Source organism: Mycetomoellerius zeteki, unplaced genomic scaffold (genome assembly GCF_001594055.1).
Source record: "Mycetomoellerius zeteki isolate Tzet28-1 unplaced genomic scaffold, Tzet1.0 scaffold35, whole genome shotgun sequence".
NCBI classification, from domain to species: Eukaryota; Metazoa; Arthropoda; class Insecta; order Hymenoptera; family Formicidae; genus Mycetomoellerius; species Mycetomoellerius zeteki.
In genome coordinates this window covers 2,157,487-2,179,268 of record NW_017257338.1, presented here as the reverse complement: position 1 = coordinate 2,179,268, position 21,782 = coordinate 2,157,487, and the positions used below count along the sequence as shown (strand labels likewise).

At 33.9% G+C, this 21,782-nt stretch overlaps 2 protein-coding genes across 3 annotated transcripts in view; both read right to left on the bottom strand.

Annotated features, from left to right (window-relative positions):
* LOC108725627 (tenascin) overlaps window positions 1–2,776 on the bottom strand; it is a 4,653-nt gene extending 1,877 nt beyond the window's left edge. Inside the window, exons 1-4 of the mRNA XM_018452773.1 lie at window positions 2,577–2,776; window positions 2,367–2,448; window positions 1,313–1,746; window positions 1–450 (exon numbers count right to left, since the gene is read on the bottom strand). Coding sequence (XP_018308275.1) covers window positions 1–450; window positions 1,313–1,746; window positions 2,367–2,448; window positions 2,577–2,734 — 1,124 coding nt within the window. The 5' untranslated portion in view covers window positions 2,735–2,776. The remainder of the gene's footprint in view (window positions 451–1,312; window positions 1,747–2,366; window positions 2,449–2,576) is intronic.
* A 2,416-nt stretch (window positions 2,777–5,192) lies between these two features.
* Window positions 5,193–21,782, bottom strand: LOC108725483 (uncharacterized). Of its 2 annotated transcripts, none has more exons than XM_018452519.1 (10): window positions 21,766–21,782; window positions 21,561–21,686; window positions 20,993–21,119; window positions 10,740–10,917; window positions 7,884–8,001; window positions 7,490–7,743; window positions 6,745–7,050; window positions 6,419–6,646; window positions 6,031–6,171; window positions 5,193–5,750 (listed from the first exon to the last, which is right to left on the bottom strand). In XM_018452519.1, the coding sequence occupies exons 2-10, from the start codon at window positions 21,665–21,667 to the stop codon at window positions 5,614–5,616; spliced, it is 1,596 nt and encodes a 531-aa protein (XP_018308021.1). In that variant the 5' UTR covers window positions 21,668–21,686; window positions 21,766–21,782; the 3' UTR covers window positions 5,193–5,613. The 2 variants fall into 2 exon arrangements, with proteins under 2 accessions (XP_018308021.1, XP_018308022.1); XM_018452520.1 differs by having other exon boundaries at window positions 6,745–7,038.

Here is a 21,782-nt window from a genome sequence, read left to right as displayed (position 1 = left end):
GTGGTGGAGATGCATCTGCCAGTATTGGGATCGGCGGTGAATCCAGGTTCGCAGGTGCAGCGATATCCCACGCACGTGCTATGTGGACCGCAGCCATATCTGCAATTGCCGATGGGCTGCGATGTTGGGGTTGTCGTTACGGGGATACATCTACGGGTATCAGGATCGACGGTGTATCCGTATCCGCACTGCGCTGAACCTGTTGTACTCGGGACGCATTTACCGCTGTGATGGTCCCGCGTGTATCCAGGTCTGCAGCTGCAAGAGTTGGGTGCGATGCACTCGCCTCCATCACAACCACCCGGGCAGACGGGTATGCAAGCGCCAGTGTGAGTGTTCGTGTAACCGGCCCTGCATAAGCAAACGTTTGGTGCGACGCAGTAGCCGTGAGGACAGTTGGTCGGGCAATGGGGAACGCAGGACTCGGTGTCGCCCAAAAAGTTGGTGTATCTGTAAAACAATTTATGGATGCATTATGATATTATATACATTTATACGCTTTATTGATTAGTCAACAAAGGAGATTGTCAGAAATTTATTAGGAAGTTAAAATTTTGAATTGCTAAAAAATTTATCGTTAAAGGATAACATCTGTAAAATGTTTCATTTAACCTCTTGAGTCTCAGGCAAGAAAAACGCTTGTGTGCCAAGAATACTATCAATGACATAAATGACATCAATGACATATGCATTATCAGTTCAATTGTTGCACTGCAAAAGTGATTTATTGGCGTTATGAAATATGCGGATTTTTTCGTCATGAAGCACTTTTGCCAGTTTTATTTTGGCGGATTTTTCCGTCATTGACATTCAAAGGGTTAAGAGACACATAAAAGTTAACAAAAAATCATTATTTTTACTCAATTTTACAAAGTCAAAACAAAGTTATTTTGACTTTCTCTTGACGTGGATACATAAGATTAACTTGATACTCATTCTGCAAAACTAGTAATTTGCAAACTTATTATTATCATAACGCGCGACTGCACTTCAAGCGGCAACGTAAATAACATTATCTACGTAGATGTGATCACGGTTACAAAACGACTGATTTATATATCTGTATAATAGCGATTACACGCACAATGTATAATTGCTTATAATATTTTTAACGAGTTCACAATCATTGGTTTATCAATTATTTCGCAATTATATCGCAATTATTACAATCCGCTTTGTAGGAATAGGTTACTTACTACCTAACGTACTATGTGCGTAAATCAGAGTTTAATTATCGCGCGGAATGTTGATGCGAAAGACATTGCGCAGTGGGCGGAGATCGGAGAGATTCGAGATAACGGCATTTAATTACCCTTCGTCGCAGGTGCACACGCCTGGTGCGCTGCACACGCCATGCACGCAACCGCCTTCGCACGCGGCCACGCACTCCTTGCGTTCATTCAGAACGTATCCTTGTCTGCAGTTGCAGACACGCGGCGCCACGCATTCGCCTTGCTTGCATCCGTCAGGACAGATCGGTTTGCATTGGCCGCCGATGTCGTCGTAGCCCAATTTGCACACGCACACCTCGGGCGAGAAGCAATAGGCATTCTCCTGGCACCGATACGAGCAAACGGGCATGCAAACGCCATCCTCGGAACGCCATCCCGATGGGCAGCTGCAGACGTTCGGGGCTGTGCAGCGGCCGCCAAAACAACCGCGTTCACATTGCGGTTCACATAGGCCGTTCGTCACATTGCGCACGTAGCCGTCACAACAGTCCAAGATAGTGATCCAACCGTCAGACTGACGAACAGAATTTATCTTATAATTCCCGTTGTCGAAGCTTTAATTGAACTTAAGAAATCAATGCCTTAAACGGCTAGCTAGATCATAAGTGCTTATATGATTCTGTGTGAATTTATGTACTACGTATGTAGTTCTTTAAAATATGCGCGCCGAAATGATTTTTTGGTCTTGAAATGCAAACTCCGCTAAACTACCGCAGTAATATCACGAATAAAATTGACTAGCAATTTAACAATTTGATGCTTTCTCGCATTTTAGAACGATTTTAACAATGCTGAGTGACATATTAAAATCTGTGAATAATTAATTCTAATTGCGAAAAATATTACCTCGGCCGGGAATCGAACCCGGATCTCTAGGCTTGCATTCCGTGCGAGAGTCCTAAGCCTTTAGACTACCGAGCCACGGAATGCATGAAGAGATCTCCCCCCGGCCGATATAATATTTTCTATTTAAATTGTTTACATCGAGTCTTTTTAATTAGAGAGATTCATAATCAATGCACAGAAAATATTGCATTCTGAAATTTTATCCAATGTATCTTCGTTATATTTATCAAAAATCAATTCAAGAATCTTTTCATAAGTTGTCTTTGATTCAGAGAGACGATTACTTACAGGTTGGCCATCTCCAGACGATTGAGGGATAGTATTGTAAAATGATCCGCTGGTGTTTAAAGCTAAACCATCATAGCTGTATCTGAAAGGCGCGAATACTGCTTGTTACTTTTAAACTATTATTTAAGAAATACTGCAAGTAGAAAATAATGTTCAAAATAATTATCAGAATTATGACGTTCGTCTCAAATTGAAAAACTGATTACTTACGGCACTCTTTTACGGCAAAGGCCATTTTGCGAAGAGTTGGTGCCGTAACTCCCGCTTGTAGGATAACGCGGCCGATGCCCACCTTTGACACCGTCAATCGCCCAGGTGCCAACACCAAGACACGTAAAGACAATCAAGCAAATTAGTAATCTTTGCATGTTGCATGAACGATCGCGAATTTACTACTGAATTTATTTTAGATCAGAGAGTGGGCATCTCCGCGATAAGGATGTTGCGGAAATGCAAGGGTCAGCGGTATTTAATCTTCTCGTTAAATTTCTCATTAAACTACGCAACATTCCCTATTCATGGAAACGGTTATCGATTATGCATATCGATATATTAGAAAGACCAAATGAGGCCAAAGCGTTCGTGTGCCCGTTTCTTTCCAGATATTTTTACTCTTATCTAATTACTGATTAGGTCATTGCTATTAACTGGGTCATAATTGACTCATTAGGCATGGCTTTAATCGGTGAAGAAAATTGATCACGTGCGCAAAGCGAAGGGATAAGATAATGTATTGCAATTAAATCTTAGTTTAATTATATTATAAAAAGACACTCTTCGCATGACGTGAATCATAAAAATTTGCAAGATTTCCCTTTTATAGGATTTTCCTAATATAAGATTAAATAATGAAATGAATATCTTTTTAAAATATTTTTAAATCATGCGCGTTGAAAATTATCATATAAAACGTATGGAGAATAATATGTGTGAGCTAGATTAATTAAGGAATGTATTTATTCACTTGCTTTATCTAAACGAGATTATCTGAAAACAAAAGGTTATATGGAAGGATTTATAGGATGAATATAATATTTTAACTAAGAGAAAAATGCTTTTTGAATTGTCAAAATAATAATAAAATTATTTTGACTTGTGATGTAAGTATTGCATCAAACCGTATAATATTTCTTTTATGTGTGCGCAGTTTATTATAACTCTTGCTGCGCGCATTCAACGTTGTTTATGTAATCCAACTGATATCATTCGGGAATGGATACATGAGCTAATCGGGACGATAATAAGACGGGCACTCAAGAATATGTTAAATGCGATAAATGCATGATATTTATTTATTTAATTACGATAAGCTAATGCTGACTGTAAATAACATTTCCTTGAAACGAATACAAAATCGAAAAAAATTAGTGCAAAACGAAGAGATACATTAAATTATCGCATGACATAGAAACGGAAAATTTCTCTTTCCTCCTATAAAAAACACCGGAGAAAAATATCGAAGATAATGACATAGTTTATTATCTTTCTCAATGATTCTCAGTTTACAAAAATCGCTGCTAATTATAAAATTATAATAAAGTGACTTCTCAAAAGATAGAGGAAGATCACCGATACCAACACACTTTGTTTTTAAACAATATTTCTTAAACAAAAGATAAAAATACAACTTCAAAAACATAAATACAAACTAAAAAGTGTTTTCTATTAGATAGTACAAGCAGTTTTTATAATACTGTTTGCAATTTTGCAATAATTAAGTTTTTCGTAAGTTATGCAAAAATGAGCGTCTGACAAAATGGGCTCCAAAACTGACATAGTAGGCAATAATGCCAACACTCCTATTTTATAAATAAAGATATATCCTATTCTGTAAAGAAAATTAATTTATGAAACTATAAACATTTAAAATGACATAATATTATCAATAATACAGTCACTTATTTTAATTACGCAATTTGCAAAAGAACACCTTAAGAATTTTCTTCTCGGATTCATAGAATTTGTTTTTACCTGATTTTGTATAGAAATAAGCCACAAATATATGAATTATGAGTTTGTACTTCTTTAATTAGCTAAACAGATCACGTTTTTATTAGTATTAATAAAGTGCAAGATTAGTTTCTAAGAAATAAGGGGATGTCGCTTTTTAGGAGACCTATGTCAGTATCGGTGACCTTCCTCTACTAATACAAAAATAATGGCAAAGAAAGACTTATGTAATTATACTTACATAATTTATTTAATTTAATTTAATTAATTACAGATAATTATTTAAAATTGTTCACAAATAAAATAAGTAATGCTAAGGTTATATTATTCTAGGATGCACATATTGTTTGCTTTAAATAGGATTTTTATTCTTTGGTTTCAATTTCGGTGCACGAAAGTCATTAAGTGCATTTCCTCTTACGATAACAAATTTTGTTGATTATATTATCGTTTATGTACACATCATTAACGATATACTTGGAAACTTATATTATCGCAGGATATGTTTTTATGCTTGGAAAAATAGTTCTATTTCTTTGCAGGATGTGATTACCACGGGACTGATTATTTAATAATTCATAATAATATAATGTTGTTAATATTACAGGCGCTGTTCTGCCAGCAACAATAAATAAATACGAAAAGATCGTTCATAATGTTAACTGGAATAAATAAACAATAAATTTATTTGCACAACGGTAATTTATACCGTAAATTACGTCAACACTGAATGACGCTGCCAGATTTATTTATACCGGGCAATTTATTTTCGCATCTATTTATTTGCAAACAGGTAACTCCGTCCCGCAGGCTGCGAAACATTTAATATCATTTGGATAATAACGGTCGGCGCGCGCTATTTTTCCTTCGTTACACGGACTTTATTATTCCTCGCTTTCCACCTAATTGCGCATTTGCGCGCAATCATAATCGAGTGCATTTGCCTCCAGTTTGACGTCATTTTGTCGACACTACAAAATAGTTTATTCAAAAGGAGCTGTATGCTCCGTTAATTAAATTCTACTGTCGGTCACTGACAGTACGATACTCGAACGACTTGTTTCTTCGCCTTGTGCCACTCAATTGCAGTCACGTTTAGCCTTGCACATTTATCGGTTCTGCGTAAGGTCAGAAACCAGTTTTCGCGCATTTTTTCGATCGACTTTTCATCGATCGTTGACAGGTCGCCTAAAAATGTTTCAAGGTCCTTTTATTATGACGCATTATTGAACTGTATAACTAAAGATACGGATATAGACTGGACCATGAACGCAATAAGTGGAAATGCATTTCTCCATCACAGATCCTTGCGATCCGGTGGAGTTGTTTGCATGGGTATTTCGTCATACAAGTGCTCCGTGTTATGGTCGAAATTTGTCTGCAGACGTATCAGAGTTGCCGATGGTCGGTCGTAATGACTGTCTTGTAAGAGGTCTGATAAATTCGCAATAAAAAAATCTATTAAAGATCTTAAAAATAATATAGGTAAAAAAGTGTTTGTGATTTATTCAAAGTAACAATCGTAATCTTTCGAATTTTAACTGTTATAATTAAATATAAAATAAAACCTTTATATATAAATTGTTTTTAATGTTGCTAGCGGTTTGTAGACTTCTTTAATTAACTTGGAGATTAATTTTTTAAATAATTATTACGATTAGTGTGTCTCGTAAAATGTAAATTTGTAAAATTTATTAAAAAAGCTGGAACTTACCGCGAAAATTACCAGAAATTCGCAAACCGATCGTAGCGGCGCCGTTAGCATAAGTATTCAGCGATTCAATGCCATCGACCGTCAGTATCGTTTCCGGTTCTGTGTTAATGGCGAATACCGGATTTGCGCAAATCGGAGGTGCTGAAATCACAAAAATATCGGAGAATATAATACTCAACTGTCTTGTGCTGATAGCACATCTACGATGAGTAGAAAAGACTCAACATCGCACGATCCGATCGGCGAGATAACTTTTTCGCTGACTATGACGGTCAAGACTATCCTTAAAACGATTACGTGACTAGACCCATCGGGGTCAAGGACACGTGGATTTCACAGGCAATCTAGGAGAGAATGTTGCTGTCAGGTGAACGTATGTATAACTCACGAGGCAGAGTGGCGTTCACCACCGACATCCTTCCGTTGTTCACGCTCTCGCGTTCTGGGCTTTTGGTCTTCTCGTCATCGTAGACAGCAAGACGAATGGTCTCGAATAGTTTGGAACGCATGTGAAGGACCATAACCACCGCGAGCGAGGTAAGACCGAGGGAGACAATCGCGGCGATGACAATTAGAGCGATGTCCAACGACATCGGCGTTGGTGTTTGAATATCGTCTGTCGCAATAGAAATGTTTTATTTGAGATCGAGCACTGCAGTACAAAAACAAGACGAAAATTTTAGTATGCATTTTTGAAGTGTCTCGAGATAGTACCTTTGTGAATAGTTTTTACGTAATCGACATTTGGCACGCTGATGCTTTTGTCACTTTGGACGTGTCTGAGAAAAGCGTCCTTCGTCGCGAACGTTTGCCTATCCTTTTCAACGTCCCTTCTACGTTCGGGTACGGAGACTAAAACGATCACAGGACGAGCAGTGGTGGAAGGATTCTTTATTTGCATTTCGTTTGCCGAGACTTCTACCCCCTGAGGAGGGGCTATGATTGAAGCTGTTGCTGGACTCGTCGTTTCCGGAATGTAATTGGTATCATTCCAACTGTTATTGATACCTGCAATTGAAACTAAATATTACAAATATTATTATATTTAATAATTACAATTATGCTTAACTAAAGTGATTTATTACTGCCGTGAAAAACAACAGCGTCACTGTATCGTCGATGTAAAGGTTCAGATTATCGAACCAAACTTCTTCGAACTTTTTCAAAAAATCGTCGGCTTTTGTGAAGAAGCTCAGTTCGAAGTTCGAGGTTAAACTTAAAGTTCGAGGTTAAACTTAAAGTTCGATAATCACCTTAATGTGATCGATTACATTTATACGTATTTTTCATAATACAAAAACTTGCTTTCCCTAACACAAATTTTAATCGGCAACTTTTGCTTGAATTCGCCTTTCGAGACGTCTCCAATATTTGAAAGCGTGGAGATCCATTTCTTTATCTTCCGGCAAACAGTTGCGCAACTCTCTAAAGTCTAAAAGTTTTCTTCGTATTATTTTACCTTCCGTCTGGCGTTCGGTCTCACGTGGCACAGAGACAATCTCCGTATGCTCTGTATTACTAATTCCTGATGTTTGCGGTAGACGGTCGATAGTAGAGCTCTGCAAATAAGCAGGCGACGTTTGCTCGACCGAAGAGGCATCATCGTCAATGCAGCTTCCGGTTACGGCATCGCAGCCATTATTCCAGTTTTGACATGTGCATTTGTTTGCACAACCCGAGCCCCATTGGCCGATTGCGCAATGCTCCTCGCATCTGCAAAAGGAAGCACACAATTTTCATAGTATCATTTGATTTAATGTGCTAAGCGAATACAATCTCGAGCTACTTATTGTTGTTTGGTAAATTTTGATATTTTGGAACAATAATGATCATTGATATTTTTCAACACTCACCGAGGTCCTTTCCGTCCTGGAGAACATTGACAAGTGCCATTTACAGAATCGCAGATACTACTGTCACCGCAATCGCACATTTTTGTACATTGTGGACCCCAAAATCCCAATGGGCACGCTATAGAATAAAATTAATTAGTGTATTAGTGTATGTATATTCAATTTTAAAATATAAATTAAATTATATGCATATTGCATATATGGTATATTATATATACATGTACAGGAGAGATGTTACATGATGATTTATTACTGTACAAATTGAACTATTTTCTCTTATATATGTAGATTAAAATAGAAAATTTTCTATGAATAATATGGATTCAATACAAAATGATTATTCGCATAATCAGATATACAAATTGTTCATTTTGCTTGGCATCAAAATCACTGGATTTATTGTTTTATACATAAAATATCTATCGTATTAATGCATTTTCATCGTAATAATTAGTTGTTTAAAAAATCTAATGCCAAAAATGTGAAAACTATACAAAATCCCTCAACCTCTCTTAGATTATGAGAATAAAGAAGTTTTTATTTTAATTTGTAATGTCAACGTATTTCATGAATAGTTGACAGTCAAGACAAAGAAGGCAATTTCCACATAAAAGCGAGCTATTAATAAACGTTTCGTAAATACATGCAAGTGAAATTAATAAGTTTGTAAGAGCTAGATCGTAGATCGTATCTTCAAAATGTTTAAGGCGAACGTTTGTCATATAACGCGAATGTCTCTTATAAAGCATCGACATTACGATTGCGTTATGCGAACGTCGAACGCGTTATATCTGATCAACTGTACGCCGCCCACGACCTTCTCGAACGTTCACGGGAAAGTAGTGGCTTCGTAACTTCCGGGCTTCCGTAACTTTCGAAGCGTTCCCCGATCGTATTGACGCAACAGTTGCGTGCAATCCGCGACTTCTGCTTGTTTGACAACGATAAGTCAATCTATGATTTGTCATCAACTCTATAAGTTTTAGAAAAAAACTGCAAAAGGGAGAGAAAAAAAATTTTGGAAGATGTAATTGTGTCAAAAGCTTCATTAATCATAATAGATCCGAATATTAAAGGATGAGAAAATTATAATTAAAGTTACTAATAATGAAAAAACAAATACCGTTCCTTTATTTTAAAAATGATACAACTAAAAATTTTAAGATTTTTAGAAAAAACTATTTTTCAACTTAACAGAAAATTATTGATTAATTAAATAATATTGGCAAAAAATATACTCTTGTAAGCATGATTAAATGTCATTTTTGTTATTTCCGTTTCACAACTTTTAAAAAAATTTTTTTAGTTGTGATTCTGACATCCTATAAAACAGATCCTTATAACAAATCAGGAATAATATATTATAAAAGTGATATAATTCGAAATATCATCAACAGTTTGTAATTATCTTAATCAATTAAAATGACTAAATTCAAAATAAAATAATTTCTTCTTTTAACTTCGATCATTAAAACTGACTTCACTTTAAGTGTTCTTTGTAGAATTTCTTTTTTATTTACAAATAAAACGATATAACTCAAAATATAAATCAATATTACTCTTGAGAGTATTAATGAAACTTTAAGAACATACAAGTGCTATTGGCGAACGGACTGTGAAGTATCTAATTTATATATTTATTCGTAATAATTCGAAAATAACATTTTTTATTTGCATTATATTTAAAGGAACGATGTTTTTTTATGTGCCATATAGGTAATCAAAGACTGTCACAACATAATTCAACGAATTTTTAATAACTTTTATTGTGTCGTTATTTTATAACAACCGTGATTATGCCATAGTGCCTTTATAGAGGCACGTGTGGATTAACATCAGTTTTAACGAGATGCGTTGTACAAATTACATGAGAAATCCCACTCATTATTATGATTCGCGTGGAAGTACTATCTACTGGAAACAGTCATTTTTCACACGCGTGTTCTCGCGATCGTGGAAGGTCGGTCCGTTTCATGGAGCGTGAAATTTCTCATTGAGTTTTACTGCTCGTTTCGGATCTGTTCGCTCTCAATTTCGTTTCACAATCGCCGTGCGACGCATCATTTATTTTCTTAATTTCAGCTCTCATTCTTCGGACTGAAATCATTGCAAAATTAGCAGAATTATACGGTTTAATTAATTATTTAACCTTCAAAGTTTTCAAAAGTTTTAATTCAGTCGGTTTTGCATGCATATTCATCGCTGTTGCCTCGATTTAAATATACTCTTTTTAAATGTCATAGCAATTTATATATCAACACCTTGGCACTGCGAACATTATTCAGTCCAGTTCGATAAATAAAAGATGTTGCAAGTCGTCAGTCAAGATCGTCATTTCAATGACCTTCTAAAACGCTTTCATTGTTTTTTTAAGGATATCTTCGGGTCATTCTAATGTTCGTGTTGACAGTGATATTATGGGTAGAACTGTCATCGTCTTAAATAGCCACAATTGTCGCGGAATACAGATTTATTTGCTATACTATAACAAGTTGCTGTGTTATATTGAAATGACGGTACGTTGATTCTTAACTTAATAAAGACAGTAAACTTAATATTGAAAAAATACCATAAGTCTTACAAATATAACGAAAAATATTTTAGCTTCTTATTCTTCAGAATGTAATTTTTCTGAAACGCATTATTTAGAAACTAAAAATAATTATGGTAATTAATGTATATTAAATTCACGAAAAGCATAAAAGTTTTAAGAATCATCTCAATTACGTAAAAGTTTCAAAATTACAGGTTTAAATGACCAATGAGAAGTATTCGTTAGAAATATATATACACATCGATTAGATATTTAATGATGAGAGAAACGCCTAATGACTGTTGATTTCATTTCAAACTCACCATGAGCACAGTCATCTCCATAATATCCAGGATTGCAACGGCATTCGTTGGGTGCGACGCATACACCTACCACACATTTTTCGCAAAATGGTAAACAGCTCGCATCCGTTTCCGCATCGCCGTGAATTATTTTGTATCCTTCGCAGCATTCCTTCAGAGTCCTCGATTTTTTCTCCGTCTGCAATACATATTTTGAGATACACTTATATTTTAATTGATCTATTAAAGTGTCAGTCACGTCAAAAGAACGCTTTTAATTTCTGCAACCTCGTTAGGAGACCGATTTGAATAATCGTTAATAATTGTTTCACGTTGATATATAATAATTAAATAATTGAATGCCAGTCTGACATAAACATTATTAATGAGATTAATTAAGTATGGCATTAAAAAGAGAGGCTATATTGTTCTGGTGTTTTTTTCTTTTCGTTTGGAAAACGATTTCACCGATGACTTCAGTTACGACGAAGAATTCTAAAAGATAAGACGTTATATGACTCTCTAAGACACGAGATTTCGATCATCGACGAGAGTAAAAGTGAGAACGGTTGGAATGCAGAGAAGGCACGCGATGGTAGACGAAGGGGGATCACAGTGAGAAACAAGAAGAGGAACACACGCGTACATAACGAGTTCCTGCTCGCAACATTGAATTGACCGACTAAACGTGACGTCCGAGCGGTATATAAAAATATCACAGATACAATAGTAAATAAAAACGAAATGTACGCGAACGCGCACATTGAAAAAATAACAGCTAATTTAATTTTAATTATTTTTTATAAGAAATAAATTTACTCGGTGCTTTTTTTATTTACTGTATCATTTGAGCTAGTATGTAATACATACATCTCGCTGTTAAGAGATTTTCATAAAGTTTTTTAACAAATTTCTCTATTAACGATTGATTATTATTTTCCAAACATTATATGATATTTGGAAGAAATATTGACTTCTATTGAACATTGAGTATCAAAGATTAGTAGAACGATAAGAAATTTGTTGTAAAAGATATGCGCGCGTGAAAACTGCCGCGTCCGCTGCAATAAAATATTGAATCAGATATATCTTCTTCTCTTTTATGCGAACGTTATTACATTTTATCTCTGTTCATTGCTCCTGCGATATTGCTATTACGTGATTTTCGTTTTAAACGTTACGTCGATGGACCAATGTGCCGTACGTTCGACATTCTCTCCACTTTTGCTTGATTACAGAACAAAATCCGGCTCGGGCAGTGCACCTTTAATGAGCACTTTATATTATGTAAATTTTGTACCTTCAGTTTTTTTGACAGGACATTTTGACATGCCTTCAGAAAGATAACGACTTATATATAACATAATAAATAAAGTATCTGATATAAACTGAATTATATGCAAACTGATTAATGTACATATAATATTTGAACACTCTTTTTTGCTTTCACTTAGAAAGGTTTTTCTAATCTAGACATATATGTTATGAAATTATATTATCGCCCTTTTAATTCGTTTTTCAAGATTTTCTTTAACATTGGAAATAATCTTTTATGTAAAACTAGATAAAATATACATTCAGTTCATGTAATAAATCATTAATCGCAATAATTATTATTGAAAAATGTCAATGTAATTAATTTAATTAATAATTAAATAGTTTAAAGATTTAACTAAAACAAATTTAAATTATTTTAAAGAGAATTAACATTTAAACCATTTCCCATTAAATCATATAATATTAGGAAGTATACATGCGGAAGTATACGTTTTTATTTGTATATCATAATCTAATATTTAACGTTGAACAGACCAGTAATTTCTATATACGTAAAACCTCGGCTGTAAAGTCATTAAGTTAATTGATGAACATGTTCCGTGTCTCTTCATAAATCATTTGGAATTGTAGATCTTTACGGCGAGAGCTACCAGATGCACTGGAAACTGACGCGTCAAAGTTTTTTTGTTCCTACTAAACGCCGTAACTGACATGATTAATTCCCATAGCAAACCTTTCGCTTGCGTAAGGAGACTCTCTTTCACAAAGAGGAGAGATAAGTTATTGATTGCAATATTGCTCTCAAATATAATCATACTGGTGGGCCAGATATACTGTATATTAAGGATGTGCGGAGAAGCATAGACTATCGATATTTCGTATCAATATGAATCGAAATACACAATCGATACGGCATCATATTGATTGGAAATGATTCGATATTCGGGAATATCGTTACTTTTTTTGCATGTTTTATTATATAGAGACGTGCGGAGAGCACGAACTTTCAATTTTAAAGAAAAATTAAAAAAAAAATCACTAGGTAAATTCACTAATTTATCAATAAAATTATAAATATTTTAGTAAATCTATATATACACAAATGGGAATGGGAGAAAGATTGATGAGGATAAAAAATTATGCATTTATACATTTTATACAAGACATATATTCGTCATTTTATATATATAAGTCTAACTGACAAAGATAATGTGAAACATAAAATTTTGTTTAATTTTATTTATGATGGCGTTGATCGCGATGTCGTAAATTGTCCCCGAATTGACGTTTATGCGGTTGAATTTTGAAAATACGACCTTTGTATCGAATCAATTGATATCTACATTCCAGATCCGATATGCTATGATACGGAAACTAAAAATTTCAATGCAAATATCAAATATCAAAAGAGATAATGATACGATATTTCAAAATATCGATTATATCGGAACATCCCTACTGTATATGCGTTTTAATCGACATTATCGATTTCAGAAATCTTATGATGCCTGATAGCATCACCTAAAAGAGATAATGATACGATATTTCAAAATATCGATTATATCGGAACATCCCTACTGTATATGCGTTTTAATCGACATTATCGATTTCAGAAATCTTATGATGCCTGATAGCATCACCTCGACATTATCGATTTCAGAAATCTTATGATGCCTGATAGCATCTACATGACCCTGTTGTTCTATCATAGAACATGTAGATTTATAATTGCAATAGAATATTATTCGCAAATGCGTATATATTAAAATAATTGCGTAATAATTTCAAAGTAATTTCAAAGTAATAGTTCCGTAAAAATGTATTAAATCGATTATATTATAATTGTATTAAATATAAGTATTCATAATTAAATTATGAATGTCATATATAATATCATTTAGCTGTAAATGTAGATAACTTAATAATTTACATAATTGACAATTTTTTAACAATTTATTCTGTAAATATTTAAAGCGTCTTAGATTAACATAGTAAAATGTTTTTAAAATTTTTAACTTATATGATATCCTGATTTATAGCACGGAAAACTTTTTTTCTCTCTCATCTACCTTATGCTTTATATATATCCTATATATATATATATATATATATATATATATACATTATTACTCAAAAGTTGTGCAATTCAGACGTTTTCTAGCATAGTAGAAAACGCTAAGTGACCTCGACTTATTCAACGGTAATTTTCGCTCATTATACAATATTATCCTGCTCGTATTTTTTGTTCAACGTTTCCCTTTTTTTTAATTCGGACGTCAATTGACATTGGCTATTATAAATGTCAATTACGTCATACGTATCAGTATGTCTTGTTGTTACTGAACGTTACTAACAACAAATTTTTAACTTGATCGCATACAAACGATCCTTTATCGTTGCGTTACGTTTAATACGTTTTCTCTGAGAAGTTAACGACTTCGCTTCTCGCGCACCGCGGCCACTTTATTCGCCCATAATTCTCCGTGATCGGTAATTAACGGCATATTACGTTTTAGTTTCATTCCCCTCTAGTAAGTCCAATCTACTCGAAGCAAAGCGGTTTCTTAATGATGGGAAAAAATAGACAAGAAATAATGCTTCACATTTACCGACGTTGACCGTTTTCAAACGCAAGATAGCGTTACACTTTTGCATTACAAGAGATCCGTCCTTTTTAGCTGGATTTCTTACAATGTTCTTTTCTCTTGCTTCCTCCAACGTGAAAGTAAAAGGAGGAAAGATAAACTGTAAAAATCAGCTGAAAAGAACAAATCTAAAAGTTATACGTTCATCAGCTTCCAAGAATACACCTGTAAATTAGAGAGATAAACGATTACCTTCGCATAACGGCACCTACGCTGGAATTCGCGTCGATGCTGTTGAGTCACTTTTACGTGAGCATTGCGTTATCAACTGCACAGTTTCTTACGTAGTCAATGTGAGTACGTGCGACGACGACGTTTCGTATGCTAACAAGCTAAACCTTTGATCGCGCGGCGAGGTGAATTCGTAAGGCATGTACAATCCGATGAGTAGATTCAAGGCTTCGATAAACGCCAGATTGGCGAAGCTTCGATGAAAGCTGTAATTGTTTTGCATCATAGCACTACCTCGTACGCCACCATCGTATACACGAGATCGTATCGCGATAATACGATAGCTGCCTCGCAAAGCTCTAAGTAGGTCGATACTGAATATAACAAGCAGGTGATTCTATTAACGATAGATCTCGAGTAATTAACGCGAATCGTTGATGAAAATTATAGAAAATGTAATATATTGATTATACGCTTGTTATACAGATAAACTATCAAATACCTTTTGAATGGAAATGAGAATATATTTTTTTTACTTTTACTTTTAATTAATTGGCTTTGTAAAAAAATCTTGCATTTAAGATTTTTAATTATGTTATATAAGGAACTCCGTGCAATACAATAAAAAATTCTATAACAATATAAAAGAAATAACATTCTTTCACGTGAAAAAAATCTATCGGCAATTTTGCTAATTATATTGTATTATATAATTAATTATTATCAATAATTATTATTATAATTAATTAAGTATTTATTTTATTTTTTTTAGTTCAGTTCAGATTTAAAAAAAATTAAATATGCTAAAATGCATATTAAATGCGTGGTAATTATTTATATGCGAAGATCGTTCTTTAAAAAAAAATTTTATTTTAACAGAGATAAGTATCTCCTCTAGAGAAAAAAGACTTTCGAAACGATAATTATAACAGAATACGTGACGCATAATGTCGATATAATGGTGAAATATCCTTTTTTCTTCATAGGCTGCATTAAGAAGGTTCATTGTCCATATAATAAACCGTGCAAAATGCCTCATGTGTGTATTTGTATATGTATGCCTGTGTACCTTACTTGGCGTAATGTGATTACATTGCGGGCGTTCTCGTCCCAGGCACAGGTATACGCCTCGCGGGTATATAATACGCTAAAATTTCCATTTTAGGCTGATTGTTCCCTCTCGACTTTGATATAATGCACGCCGGCATACCGATTACGAAACGCGTTAGCGCGAACAATGAGGGGGTAACCACTAGCTGAAATATTGTCTCATAGATTACATGATTTCATATGATTTCATCTAATTACAAATAATTTTTTTTATTACATATGAAGTAATTTGGTAAAATATAAGATTTTATTTAATATTATACAATGATCTCTCGTGGTTGCATATGTAATTATCGGATTATACATAGAGATTTCATATGAATTTTATGATTTCGAAGACTTTGTCCCACAATTATATTAAGTGGTTATTCCCTTAGCGAACAAGATCATTTCACTTCCGGCCAATTGCTCGATTCGCAAGCAACACGCGGCGAACACGAATTTTCAAAGCCAGCCGAGATTCCGAGGAGCCTTATTGTTCTAATTGGCAGACGAGCGATTTGTTCAACCTCGTGAAATTCTGTGAGAAAGTGTGAGTTTCTCCCGTATAACTTCGCCGATTTTGACATGAATTAAACGATTAAGTTATAAAAAATAAAAGGATCATTATTAGAAACTTCAATTATTATTTATTTAATTATAATGTAATTAATACTTTAATTATAATTACATTATAATTAAATAAGCAATAATTGAAGTTTCTAATTATGATCCTTTTTTGGAATCGATTCAGCCATGCGTTAACCTACTACATTACCATAAAAAATCTTTAAAAAATCCTCGACGCATTGATTATACATGAAAATTTTAATCTCTGAATTTATGTTTAGCTATTTAATTTATGCAGAAATATTACGCATTCATCATTCTGATTTTTCGCAATCTTCCCCTGAAAAATGGAAATTTCGGTCCTTGACATTCTTCTCTCGGATATCTTATAGATGGGCAAAAATAACGATTCATTATATTTCCATTTTTTTCTGTGAATACCAACCGGGTAATTAATGTAACATATAATTTGTTTTTGGATATAAAAAATTAATTCCACCGAGTTTATATTCTCATACTATTTTATCTCTTAGAATTAGAATTGTAGAACGTACGACACTTGAGATCCGTCTGGTCGATGACATATAATATTTTTTACACACCAATTACGTCTGTCGTTCGTTGGGACTTTGTTTATATGACACACGTCATGTCTCATTGCCGTTAAACGACGGCAATTCACTTTCGTACGGTTGTTATCGGGGTGCCCCGGCGCCTGTAAATCGCCGCGAGATTTCACATTGACTTTATTACGTTCGCGCCTCTGTAATTTGTGCCTAATTGAAGCGATATTGAGGCCTAACGTCTCATTAAATTGAACAATATGAACATGCTTGAATATCTGATTGAATATTTGTTTGCGTTGTAATTGCATATTTAGACGTAATCGATATTTATCATAAACGGCAGAGGAGAAGGTGGTGTTATGGCCAGTGTATATATTGTGGCCTCCCTTAATATCTTCGCTATTATATAGCGAATTCTAATGATTACTTATAGAATTATTAATTCAGTATCTCGCCGTTACACCATGATGCTAATATTACCAATACTCAATAGCCACTTATTATAACGCATTTTTACTTTCAAGTATTTCGAAACGTTTCTGAGGTACATTTTAGCATTTAATTACACCTATTTCCTCATTTTTCTTAAACTTGAGCATATTATCATATGAATATATATATTTTTGAATGTGTTATTTGCTTTTTAACATTTTATTTGACTGTATATATATTTTGAGTTATGCAAGTTTAAACAATAGCATGGCATTTTGCTCTATGGGTATTGATTACTCACGACCTCTTTTTTGAGATTTTCATATCACAATAATTATTTGATAATTGATTGTAGGTCTACTGTTAATCTATAGTTTATATTATGTAACGTGTACTATTTTTATTGTACTGAGATTTTTAGTACTGAGCAGCTTATATGCAGAAGTTATGTAAATGTTTTACTTTTTTGTTAATTTTGTAACCAAATATTGTTTTCTAAACAAAATTAATATTTTAAGGCTTTTTTTTATGGAAGGCCACATTAACACCCATTTTTTCTTCGAGTCATTATGCAATGTCGCTACATTTTTATTATATAATAGTATCCTAAGTAATAAATATTTCGTAACTTTGAGTCCAGAATCGATTCAACAACATTTTAACGAATGTAATTGTCAAGTTTTAAACTTAAATATTGATTATTAACAAAGTTATTGTGTAAAATGTAACTGTGGTGCCATAATACCACCTTCTCCTCTATAAATTACTTATTTATCTGCATAAACAGTATAAATTATGCATAATTTCTTGTAATTATACTGTTTATGCACTGCACTTTTAAACGATTAAACGTTCTTCTTTGAAATTATCGAGAAATACGATGTCTTTCCCCGCCTGCGCATCTCCAGAGAAATTGTCTTGTTACCGTCTACCTGCGACGCGTCAAGTTAAACGGTTCGCAAATTGTCGACTTCCGGCATTTCCCTTCTCGAGGGTACCGTGTAAAGATATAGTACAAAGTTGTGTGAAGTCTTTTTCAGCTAATGGCCCGCTTCTGGATTGTTTCATAATCCCGGGACAGGACAGGTTCCTCCTTTCGGCGCGATTCGTCAATTCCGCATTTCATGGGGCGTAATTGCAGCTGCCGCCCCTCCTCTCATTCCCGACGTTCAAGCGTATGCGTGTCCGTGTGCTCCGCATTTTCTTTTTATTTATTTACTTAATCAGACGGTCGCTTAATACGGACTTTCCCTGTAATTAGCTCATATCGGCGGCAGGGGCGAGAAAAGGAGAAAGAGACGGAGAACAAGGACGTGGCGTAGCACAAGAAAAGGATGGAGAACAAGAGGCAAAAGCGGAAGAATAGACGGTCGTCGTGTATGTGGAACGATTTGCCGCACGGGTATCCGCGAGAGGTGTTTCGCCGATCGTTTTCCATTCATGTTGCCTGGGAAACGACATTTTTCCATAACGAGGCGTGGAAATGGGGTTTACGTAACTTCTTCCGCGACGCAATTCTCTGCTGACGTTAGAATAAATTATGAATCTATTGTCTTGCAATTGAATCTCTTTTCTTTTTTTGGACAACTTCAGTTTCGATCATGAAAATTCTACTTCGCTGCCGTTGTATCACGATAGTGATTACGTAGTTTTTTCTCTAGGGCGAAAACGTGAAAAGTGAACATTCTTATGTACACTGAAACGTATAAATAGCACGCTGTTCGGAGCTTTGAACGCTATATAACAAGGTTCCCTCTTTCTCTCTTCTTCACCCCAAAACAATAAAATTCAAGATTTTAGTGGCTAAACTATTACAATTCCCACTTATGCTATTCATAGTGCGGAAGGGATTTTTCACGCTATTTCGAGGTTCACTATTACGAGGTTTATATACGATGATCGCTGTCTTGATACAACGATAGCAAAATAGAATTTTTATGATCGAAACTGAAATTGTCTAAAAAAAGGAAAGAGATACTTGTAAGATAATGGATCCATAGTATAATAGAGTGAAAATATAAAAAATGAAAATTTTTATATATTTATTATATATATATGTATGTATATATATATATGTATATATGTGTGTTTATATTGTATGTATATTATGTATTGTATGTATTATAGCGATTTTTAGTAATTAATATCTCGTTAACCATTGCGAAAATTGTAAAATGGTAAAGAACTTTTCGGCTCAGTTTAGTCCATTCTATCTACACAAAAGCGAGTGGCAAAAACTTATGGGACACCCTATATATGTATAAAACAAACATAAAGATTTTAATTTTTTGTGTTTCTGCTCTAAAAAAATTACATAATCGGTACATACTCTGCCCTATATGACACTAGTATGTAAATATTAAGTATTTTTGAGGTTTTAAATTTTAAATTGTCACAGCTTCATGTTGAAGAGGAAATTTAGATCAAGCCAGATTATATATGCAATCGCCGATTCTTCGATAGAACGGTATTTTCTTACCTGTTATGTGCCCGCGAAGTTTTACGCAAAGTCTTCCGTTGTGTACAAGATTAACATATTTTCCTATTCCTTTGAGAAGTTTGAGAGAATGGTTCCCCCCGTCTCCACGATATAAACTAGAATCCACTGATGAATAGACAATGAAATTGCCTGCGTAGATATCTGCGTCGGAAAAATTCTCTCAATGCAAATGTGTGTCTGTCGTTAATGAATTCTCTAATTACTGTTTTCCCAATCTTTTCATATACCTATTCAGGATGTACTACCAAATAATCGAGAAAGAAAGAAAAGGACCCTGCACTAATTATATGGAAACTTGAGTTCCGGTGAAATGAATCAATTTTTGCATAATGTGGTAAACAAAAGATATCATAGACACAAGGCCCAATAATGAATAATTTTTAAGGTGTATCAAAGATGCTTTGTGTTTTTTACACTCTAAATTTCTTGCAGAGAAATCTCACTTAAGAGAGTGAAAATACAACTACCCTTGAAAAAAAGTAAAAATATTTTACTTCTTGAAAAAAAGTTACAATGATTTAAATCTCACTTCTTTTTGGAGTGAGATTTCACTCCTTTGGAAAAGAGTGAAAATTGTCACTTTTTTTCAAGAAATAAAATATTTTCATTTTTTTTTTCAAGGATGGCTGCATTTTCACTTTTTTGGAGTAAGATTTCACTGCAAAATATTTAGAGTATACATCTTTGATACATCATAACTCAAAAACTATTCATTATTGAGCTTTGTATCTTTTTTTTGTTCATCACATTGTAAACTACATTATGCATAAAGACTAACTTATTTCAATTTTTCATATAATTAGTTTATGTGTAGTTTTTTAGAAAGTGGACAGGTAGAATTAATTAAAATTGCAAATGTTTCTGTATTTAATTTTTTTGTGAAAAAAATATATGCAAAATAATAACTATTTTTCATATATCAACGTAAAATAATTAATATTAATAATTAATTAATGTTTTCTTCTCTCATCAAATACTGAGGCTGAGTCATAAAAGAATTAAATATCTTGGACCAAGACTTACCTTCACATGATATCGTTGTCGTACTTCGGTCCGCGTCTTGGGACATCTCGGGGGAATTTGTAGACACCAGGTGAATGAATTAACCACGACTGGCTCGGTGTAAGTCTCGTACGATGTAACTGTGTAACTGTAACATACGATTGATTAACTACTCACTAGTCCCGCAATTCCCTTATCGGGTTTACAGTGGTATGAGGCGAGATGTGAGCATAATAATGATTTATGTACAGGTATTATGCATACCGACTGTATTGTCAAGGCTTCTAGGTGAAGGTCTTTTAAAAAAGTATCGAACTGCTATTACTCGAAAATGGAATTGCCATTTAAGCCAACTTTGGACGGTATACAATTTGTGTTAATTTTAGAATAGAATTTTATTTGTAATTTTATGTGTATATTGTATTTTATTACATTTTTTACATATTTCTTTTTTACATATTTTCTTCAAGTTTTTTACGTATAAAATTATAAATAGAGCTCTATTCCTTAATTTTGATACAAATTGCAGATCGTATACAATGAATTTTATTTAACAATTGTACATTATCTTTTGAGTTTTAATACTAACTTCTCTATTCTTGTGCAAACGTGATCTCCGGTCAATGAGTTAGCGATGGACACTGTTTCAAACGCCGCAATTAGGATAAAAATCCACAAAATCTCCGAAAGACTCATTTCAGTAAAATTGCGAGATCTAAAAAAGCCCCTCGATTAAATTTTCTGTGTACAGACAGTATAAACATTATAAGGAGTATCTTGTGCATCATACTTACTGCGAAAAAGATAGAGT

Coding starts and splice junctions, on each gene's coding strand:
- LOC108725483 (XM_018452519.1), bottom strand. CDS start 21,667: ATGAGTCTTTCGGAGATTTTGTGGATTTTTATCCTAATTGCGGCGTTT. Junction 7,744..7,883: donor CCAGGACGGAAAGGACCTCG/GTGAGTGTTGAA, acceptor TTCCTTTTGCAG/ATGCGAGGAGCATTGCGCAA. Junction 6,172..6,418: donor GGTGAACGCCACTCTGCCTC/GTGAGTTATACA, acceptor TTGTGATTTCAG/CACCTCCGATTTGCGCAAAT.